Source organism: Sarcophilus harrisii, chromosome 3 (genome assembly GCF_902635505.1).
Source record: "Sarcophilus harrisii chromosome 3, mSarHar1.11, whole genome shotgun sequence".
Classification (NCBI taxonomy): Eukaryota; Metazoa; Chordata; class Mammalia; order Dasyuromorphia; family Dasyuridae; genus Sarcophilus; species Sarcophilus harrisii.
The window spans coordinates 605,652,201-605,662,165 of NC_045428.1; the positions used below are offsets into that span (position 1 = coordinate 605,652,201).

Genomic DNA, 9,965 nt, shown 5'->3' on the forward strand with positions numbered 1-9,965 from the left:
CCATTTGGTATTGGCTAAGAAACAGACTAGCTGATCAGTGGAATAGGATAGGTTCACAGGACAAAATAGTCAATAACTCTAGCAGTCTAGTGTTTGACAAACCCAAAGATCCCAACTTTGGAGATAAGAATTCACTATTTGACAAAAACTGCTGGGAAAACTTGAAATTAGTATGGCAGAAACTAGGCATTGACCCACACTTAACACCATATATCAAGATAAGATCAAAATGGGGTCATGAGTTAGGCGTAAAGAACGAGATTATAAATAAATTAGAAGAACATAGGATAGTTTTCCTCTCAGACCTGTGGGGGAGGAAGGTATTTGTGACCAAAGAAGAACTAGCAATCATTATTGATATAGAAAATTTTGATTATATCAAGTTGAAAAGCTTTTATACAAATAAAACTAATGCAAGCAAGATTAGAAGGGCAGCAATAAACTGGGAAAACGTTTTTACAAGTTAAGGTTCTGATAAGGGCCTCATATCCAAAATATATACAGAATTGACTCTAATTTATAAGAAAGCAAGCCATTCTCCAATTAATAAATGGTCAAAGGAAATGAACAATTTTCAGATGATGAAATTGAAACTATTTCTACACATATGAAAGGGTGTTCCAAAACACTATTTATCAGAGAAATTCAAATTAAGAAAGCTCAACTCTGAGATACCACTACACACCTGTCAGATTGGCTAAGATGACAGGAAAAAATAATGACTGTTGGAGGGGATGTGAGAAAACTGGGACACTGATGCATTGTTGGTGGAATTGTGAATCCATCCATGCATTCTGGAGAGCAATTTGTAATTATGCTCAAAAAGTTATCAAACTGTGCATACCCTTTGATCTAGGAGTGTTACTACTGGACTTGTATCTCAAAGAGATCTTAAAGAAGGGAAAGGGGCTTGTACATGCCAAAATATTTATGGCAGCACTTTTTGTGGTGGCTAGAAACTGCAAAAGGAATGGATATCCATCAATTGGAGAATGGTTGTGTAAATTGTAGTATATGAATGTTATGGAATATTATTGTTCTGTAAGAAATGACCAGCAGAATGAATACAGAGAGGCTTGAAGAGACTTACATGAACTGAAGCTGAGTGAAATGAGCAGAACCAGGGAATCATTATACACTTCAAGAACAATATTGTATGAGGATGTAGTTTCATGGAAGTGGATTTCTTCAACAAAGAGAAAATCCAATTCAGTTCCAACTGATCAATGATGGATAGAATCAACTACACCCAGAGAAGGAACACTGGGAAATGAATGTGGACTACTTGCATTTTTGTTTTTCTTCCCAGGTTATTTTGACCTTCTGATTCCAATTTTTCTTGTGCAACAAGAGAACTGTACAGATCTGCACACATATGTTGTGTAATAGGCTGAAACTGAACAGATGCACTGAGGATTGAGCATTTAAGGTTAATTACCAATTTGATAATACTCTCTTAGCATTTGCTTGGGAAGTGGCCCACCCCACCTTTCAGTGCTGGCTCGATCTATTGGCCTATAGAGAGATTTTGGGAGGAGGAAAAAAGGGTGGAGTGAGAAAGCCAGAATGACTCCTGGCCCCATTGGTGGCCCCATTGCTTTTACTTCATTTTGCCATTCCATTTACGTCCAAAAAGAATAAAGATCAAGGACTTTTTCTGATCCTGACTCCTGCTGATTCTAAAGTATGCAGGGTACTAAGGCGGTCATCACAATATCGTATCTAGGATATACTTTAACATGTTTAACATATATAAAATGCCTGCCATCTAGGTGAGGGCTTAGAGGGAAGGAAGGGAAGGGGAAAGCTGAAACACCTCTCAGACCTGTGGAAGGGGAAGGACTTTATGACCAAAGCAGAACTAGAGATCATTACTGATCACAAAATAGAAAATTTCGATTATACCAAACTGAAAAGTTTTTGTACAAACAACACTAATGCACACAAGATTAGAAGGGAAGCAATAAACTGGGAAAATATTTTTACAGTCAAAGGTTCTGATAAAGGCCTCATTTCCAAAATATATAGAGAATTAACTCTAATTTATAAAAAATCAAGCCATTCTCCAATTGAAAAATGGTCAAAGGATATGAACAGACAATTCTCAGATGAAGAAATTGAAACTATTTCTAGTCATATGAAAAGATGCTCCAAGTCATTATTAATCAGAGAAATGCAAATTAAGACAACTCTAAGATACCACTACACACCTGTCAGATTGGCTAAGATGACAGGAAAAAATAATGATGATTGTTGGAGGGGATGTGGGAAAACTGGGACATTGATGCATTGTTGGTGGAGTTGTGAACGAATCCAACCATTTTGGAGAGTAGTTTGGAACTATGCTCAAAAAGTTATCAAACTGTGCATACCCTTTGATCCAGCAGTGTTACTACTGGGATTATATCCCAAAGAGATTATAAAGAAGGGAAAGGGACCTGTATGTGCACGAATGTTTGTGGCAGCCCTTTTTGTAGTGGCTAGAAACTGGAAACTGAATGGATGTCCATCAGTTGGAGAATGGCTGAATAAATTGTGGTATATGAATATTATGGAATATTACTGTTCTGTAAGAAATGACCAACAGGATGATTTCAGAAAGGCCTGGAGAGACTTACACGAACTGATGCTGAGTGAAATGAGCAGGACCAGGAGATCATTATATACTTCAACAACAATACTATATGATGACCAGTTCTGATGGACCTGGCCATCCTCAGCAACGAGATCAACCAAATCATTTCCAATGGAGCAGTAATGAACTGAACCAACTATGCCCAGAGAAAGAACTTTGGGAGATGACTAAAAACCATTACATTGAATTCCCAATCCCTATATTTATGCCCACCTGCATTTTTGATTTCCTTCACAAGCTAATTGTACAATATTTCAGAGTCTGATTCTTTTTATACAGCAAAATAACGGTTTGGTCATGTATACTTATTGTGTATCTAATTTATATTTTAATGTATTTAACATCTACTGGTCATCCTGCCATCTAGGGGAGGGGGTGGGGGATAAGAGGTGAAAAATTGGAACAAGAGGTTTGGCAATTGTTAATGCTGTAAAGTTATCCATGCATATAACGTGTAAATAAAAGGCTATTAAATTAAAAAAAAAAAAAAAAAAAAAAGCTGAAACAGAATTAAGTGCAATGGGCAATGATGTAAAAAAATTACTCTTGCATATGTTCTGTCAATAAAAAGCTATAATTTAAAAAAAATGCATAGACAAAGATTTGGGGATAAGAATTGATTAATTGGTAATAATGTTAGGGAAAAATCGAAAGAAATATGGCAGAAAATGGGTACCATTACACCACATGAAAGGATATTTCCCTTCTAGGCTGGCTTTAGTATAGTACAAGTATCCAATGCTCCTGCCATTTGTCCAAAAAACAGGGCCCAAAAGGCTTTTCCATGTGCGAAACTGCTGGCCAATTCCTGAGTGACAAGAATGTGTACCATAGAGAGCTGTAAGGGGCCAACCTGATGATCCCTTTATGGAGACACATCACTGCTATCATCCGTGTGTTTGAAGGTGTAGCTGACAGGGCATCTCCTGTGTGTCCAGCATGTGTGTCACATGATACCCCATACCCCCATGAGACAGTCCTAGGCCAAGGTGGGTCCATTATGATAGCCTGCCTTTTGGCCTCTGTTGCCAGTACTGATTGTGTGCAACACAAACGCATATATATAGAAAGCAACTTGTTAGCTGCTTTGAGGGCACTTCTCCTCCTCCTGGACAATCTCTTCTTCTTCCTTCTTTTCCTCTTCAGTTCTATGGACAACTTTGAGGTGTCTGGTGAGGATCCACTGCTGAAGGTTTTCTCCTGTAGAGATACAAGTATATCCTAGTCCCCACATTAGAACCCTAAAGGGTCCCTCCCATCCTCCAGAACACTTTTTCATTTCCATTGTCTTGTTCTTAATGAAGATGGGGTGTTATGTTTGAGTGATTTTCTATTTTCACCAGAGTATTTCATAGCTACTTAAATCATTTGAATCAAATTTAAAATCATTTATTGTGCACACTGCTTAATCTATATCTTTCTGAGTGAAGCTACCTCCATCTCCCTCCTTTTGTTTTTGGCAGAACAATCACCCTGGAAGTGTGTCCATGAGTATTCTTAAAGGGATTGGCAGAAGGAACATAATGAAGGGGACATTGAGTATATTAACACTGAGCACAGCCAATGTAGAATCAAGTGGACTTACTTAACTGTGCATAAATATTCAGAAGAGCTCCTTTTGTTAGCCAGAGCCTCAGTGGTATGTGTTGGGAGACATGAGTGCAAATGGTATGATTTTGTTCCCCATAGTTCAAGAAGGAAGCATATTGGGAGGGGGTGACCCAAAGATGGCCAGACAGCAGCACTAGAGGGGATCATGGAGGTTGGGTGCCATTGAGAATTTTCCCCAGTTAGGATGAAGAGGTTAGTGGCAGCCTCAGGGGTTCAGGGAAACAAATGAAGAGGTTTGGGGTTATGTCCCCCTAGGATTCAGCACAGGGCAGGGACTTGTTGGAACCCACTTCTCGTGGTGCAGAGGATCTTTATAAAGCAATTTACAAACCCAAAAAGCTAGACTGGAAAAAAGTTTATTATTGGCTTTGGGAAGTGAGCTTTTGCTATGTACGAATAGAAAGACTGAATTCCTTCTTGGTCAGGTACCAACACAGAAGTGGTTTCTAACAGAGAAAACCCCACAGAGAAGTATAAAGTCTTGTTAGGGAAGTAGATGTGAAAGAGATAAAAAGGGGGTAACACTGAAAGAGAATATCATTTCAGCTGGCAAAGAGTTCCTGCTATACAAAGGGGAAAGAGAGGTGCCTGGCACTTAGGTCCTCTGCATGGACTGAGGTTCATGTGTCCTCTTTTTATAATTGAAGCCTTGGCTAGAAGCTGGGGTTTGCCTATTGAGTCTTCTTCCCAGCCCTAACCCACCATCACACTCTGATGTTTGGAATGCCCACAATGGAAGCAAAGACATCCCAAAGGGCACTGCCTCCTGCATGTACTCTGCCAGTAGAATAGAGTTTTCTTTGTGCTGCTATTAAGTATTTGGTAGTCTGTTTGGCCTTGGGCCCCTTCCTTTGCCAAAAGTCTTTCCTAGTTGAATTATTAACAAGTTTTCTCTCCAGTGTGGATTTTCTCATATATATCCAGGTGGCAACTCTTTGTGAAATCATTTCACGTTTATTATTTTCATAATTCTTCTCCTTAGTGAGCATTCTCTGATGTTTACCAATCTTGGATTTTTAGCTGAATGCCTTTCCACATTAATTTCATTTATAAGGTTTCTCTCTCCAGGGTGGATTCTCTGATATGCAGCTGGAAAGGACCTTAGTGTGAAATCCTTTCCTCACTGATTTCATTCAAAACGTTTCTCTCCAGTGTGAGGACTTTGATGTTCAACAAGATTTCACTTCTGTGCAAAAGCCTTTCCACATTGAATACTTTCAAAAGGGTTCTTTCCAATGTGAGTTCTCTGGTGTCTAACAAGACAGGGACTGTGTGTAAAAGCCTTTCCACGTTCATTACATTCAAAAGGTGTCTCTGCCATGTGGATTTACTGATGTCCTCTAAGATGTCCCTTGCATGGAACACTTTTCATATAGATTACACTTATAAGGCTTTTCTCCTGTGGGAATTCTCAGATGTAAAGAAAGTATGACTGTTTATGAAAGCCTTTCCACACTGATTAAATTAATGAAGTTTTCTCTCGTGTGTGGGTTCTCTGATGTCTTGTAAGATTACTCTTTTGTGTAAAAGCTTTCCCACACTGATTACATATATAAGGTTTCTCTCCAGTGTGGATTCTCTGATGTAAAACAAGTCTGGCTCTCGCTATAAAAGTCTTTCCACATTGATTACATTTATAAGGTTTCTCTCCAGTGTGGATTCTCTGATGTTCTTTAAGCTGGTACTTAAGTCTGAAAGCCTTTCCACAATGATTGCATTCATAAGGTTTCTCTTCAGTGTGGATTCTCTCATGTAAAACAAGTCTGGCCCTAGTTATAAAAGCCTTTCCACATTGATTACATTTATAAAGTTTCTCTCCAGTGTGGACACTCTGATGTAAAACAAGACCGGTATTCTGGGTGAAAGCCTTTCCACATTGATTACATTTATAAGGTTTCTCTCCTGTGTGGATTCTCTGATGTTTAGAAAGACTGTCACTCCTTATGAAAGACTTTCCACATTGATTACATTTATAAGGTTTTTCTCCTGTGTGGATTCTCTGATGTTTAGAAAGACTGTTTTTCCCTTTAAAAGACTTTCCACATTGATTACATTTATAAGGTTTTTCTCCTGTGTGGATTCTCTGATGTTTAGAAAGACTGTTTCTCCCTATGAAAGACTTTCCACATTGATTACATTTATAAGGTTTCTCTCCAGTGTGGATTCTCTGATGCTTAGGAAGACTCTTTCTCCTTATGAAAGACTTTCCACATTGATTACATTTATAAGGTTTCTCTCCAGTATGGATTCTCTGATGTTCAGCAAGACTGACACTCTGTGTGAAAGCCTTTCCACACTGATCACATTTATATGGCTTTTCTCCTGCATGGATTTTCTGATGTTCAGCAAGACTGTCGCTCCTTATGAAAGCCTTTCCACATTGATTACATTTATAAGGTTTTTCTCCTGTGTGGATTTTCTGATGTTTAGCAAGACTGTTTCTCCTTATGAAAGCCTTTCCACATTGATTACATTTATAAGGTTTCTCTCCAGTATGGATTCTCTGATGTTCAGCAAGACTGACACTCTGTGTGAAAGCCTTTCCACACTGATCACATTTATATGGCTTTTCTCCTGCATGGATTCTCTGATGTACAACAAGAACAGATCTAGTTATAAAAGCCTTTCCACACTGATTACACTCATAAGGTTTCTCTCCAGTGTGGATTCTCTGATGTACAACAAGACTTGCATTCTGGGTGAAAGCCTTTCCACATTGATTACATTTATAAGGTTTCTCTCCAGTGTGGATTCTCTGATGTAAAGTAAGACCTGCATTCTGGGTGAAAGCCTTTCCACATTGATTACATTTATAAGGTGTTTCTCCTGTGTGGATTCTCTGATGCTTAGGAAGACTCTTTCTCCTTATGAAAGACTTTCCACATTGATTACATTTATAAGGTTTCTCTCCAGTATGGATTCTCTGATGTTCAGCAAGACTGACACTCTGTGTGAAAGCCTTTCCACACTGATTACATTTATATGGCTTTTCTCCTGCATGGATTCTCTGATGTACAACAAGACTTGCATTCTGGGTGAAAGCCTTTCCACATTGACTACATTTATAAGGTTTCTCTCCTGTGTGAACTCTCTGATGTAAAGCAAGACTTGCATTCTGGGTGAAAGCCTTTCCACATTGATTACATTTATAAGGTTTTTCTCCTGTGTGGATTTTCTGATGTGCAGCAAGACTGTCTCTCCTTATGAAATCCTTTCCACATTGATTACATTTATAAGGTTTCTCTCCAGTATGAATTCTCTGATGTTCAGCAAGACTGGCATTCTTTGTGAAAGCCTTTCCACACTGATTACATTTATATGGCTTTTCTCCTGCATGGATTCTCTGATGTACAGCAAGAGCAGATCTAGTTATAAAAGCCTTTCCACACTGATTACACTCATAAGGTTTCTCTCCAGTGTGGATTCTCTGATGTACAACAAGACTTGCATTCTGGGTGAAAGCCTTTCCACATTGATTACATTTATAAGGTTTCTCTCCTGTGTGGATTCTCTGATGTAAAACAAGACTTGCATTCTGGGTGAAAGCCTTTCCACATTGATTACATTTATAAGGTTTCTCTCCTGTGTGGACTCTCTGATGTTCTCCAAGCTTATAATTATATCTGAAAGTCTTTCCACATTGATTACATTTATAAGGGTTTTCTCCTGTGTGGAGTCTCTGATGTTCTCCAAGCTTATAATTATATCTGAAAGCCTTTCCACATTGATTACATTTATAAGGTTTTTCTCCTGTGTGGACTCTCTGATGTTCTCCAAGCTTATAATTGTATCTAAAAGCCTTTCCACATAGATTACATTTATAAGGCTTTTCTCCAATGTAGATTTTCTGATGTAAAGCAAGATAGTCTCTCCTTATGAAATCCTTTCCACAGTGATTACATTGAAAAGGGTTCTCACCAGTGTGAATTCTCTTAGGTACACCTAGAGATTGCTGTATGAAGATCTTCCCACCATCATTACACTTATTAAACTCTCCAGGATGAATTTTCTGAGATCTATTAAGGTCTGAGTTCCAACTATAGGCCTTCCCACACTCACCAAATAAAGGTTTTTTCATTCCAGGATCAACTCTAGATTGGTAAAGAAGATATGAATGATGGGATGACATTACTTGATATTCATTATACGCATCAGCTTGCTTTCTTATGTGAATTACCTGCTGAGTAATGAGCTGAGAGGTCTCACTCAAGGCCTTTCCATCTTGACTGCCCACACAAAACATTTCCCCATGATCATTTTTCTGATGTCTAGTGAGGTCTGAACTCTTGCTGAAGGCCATTTCCCATTGATTATCTGGATTTATTAGTATTTCAACAGATTTCTTCTGAGAATGAAAAGGCTCTACCTGTTCAGGAAAACATTTCTGATATTCACTATCCAGAAGCCAGTTCTTCCCTGAATTCATTTTCCTATACTGATTTAGGAAAAAAGATTGCCTGAATCTCTTTCTATTTTCATCCAATTCACAGTTAGACTTCAGGTTATCTACTTCAATGTTAGAGGCATGGATTTCCTTCAATATCAAGGGACAAGGACCATCTTTCATGAATCCTTGCAGGTCACCTTCTTCCACAAAAAGTCCCAACTTTCTAGTCATCTCATTCCATTTAATGTTGGGCTTCACATCTGAAAAAAACAAACCATCAAACATAGAGGCAAAAAAAAAAGGTATACACAGATAATTAAAAGCAAAAGCAATGATGACTTAAGATTTAGGTAGCTCACGCCCTTCTTAACCGCGAAAGAGTAAAATTTTATCGATGGACTCTTGTAACAAAAACTGGCATTTAATACACTTTGTCTCTGTAAGGAGAAGAAGCCTACAGGATGTGAAAGTGACCTAGAAGAAGGACACTGCAGTGTAGTGGCTCTTGAAAAGAAAGGGCAGTACCAGATGTAAAATTATATTATAAAGCAGCAGTTACTAAAACCATCTGGTATTGGCTAAGAAATAGACTAGTTGAGCAATGGAATAGGTTAGGTTCAAAGGACAAAACAACCAATAACCTTAACTATCTAGTGTTTGACAAACCCAAAAATCCCAGTTTTTGGGATAAGAATGCATTATTTAACAAAAATTGCTGGGAAAATTGGAAATTAGTATGGCAGAAACTAGGCATTGACCCACACTTAACACCGTACACCAAGATAAGATCAAAATGGGTTCATGACCTAGGCATAAAGAATGAGATCATAAATAAATTGGAAGAGCATAGGATAGTTTATCTCTCAGACCTGTGGAAGAGGAAGGAATTTATGACCAAAGAAGAACTAGAGATCACTATTGACTACAAAATAGAAAATTTTGATTATATCAAATTGAAAAGTTTTTGTACAAACAAAACTAATGCAGGCAAGATTTGAAAGGAAATAATAAACTGGGAAAACATTTTTGCAATCAAAGGTTCTGATAAAGGCCTCATTTCCAAAATATATAGAGTATTGACTATATAAGAAATGAAGCCATTCTCCAATTGATAAATGGTCAAAGGATATGAACAATTTTCAGATGATGAAATTGAAACTATTACCACTCATATGAAAGAGTGTCCCAAATCACTAATGATCAGAGAAATACAAATTAAGACAACTCTGAGATACCACTACACACCTGTCAGATTGGCTAGAATGACAGGGAAAGATAACACGGAATGTTGGAGGGAATGTGGGAAAACAGGGACACTGATACATTGTGGGT

At 38.0% G+C, this 9,965-nt stretch overlaps 1 protein-coding gene across 1 annotated transcript; it reads right to left on the reverse strand.

The window, feature by feature from the left end:
* Window positions 1–6,059: 6,059 nt before the first annotated feature.
* On the reverse strand, window positions 6,060–8,324 carry LOC100914826 (zinc finger protein 260-like; the record flags this gene model as incomplete). Its single annotated transcript, XM_031961810.1, has 2 exons — window positions 6,521–8,324; window positions 6,060–6,271 (listed from the first exon to the last, which is right to left on the reverse strand). Coding segments are annotated over exons 1-2 (2,016 nt in total), but the record flags the coding sequence as incomplete, so codon positions are not given.
* Between the last annotated feature and the right edge of the window lie 1,641 nt (window positions 8,325–9,965).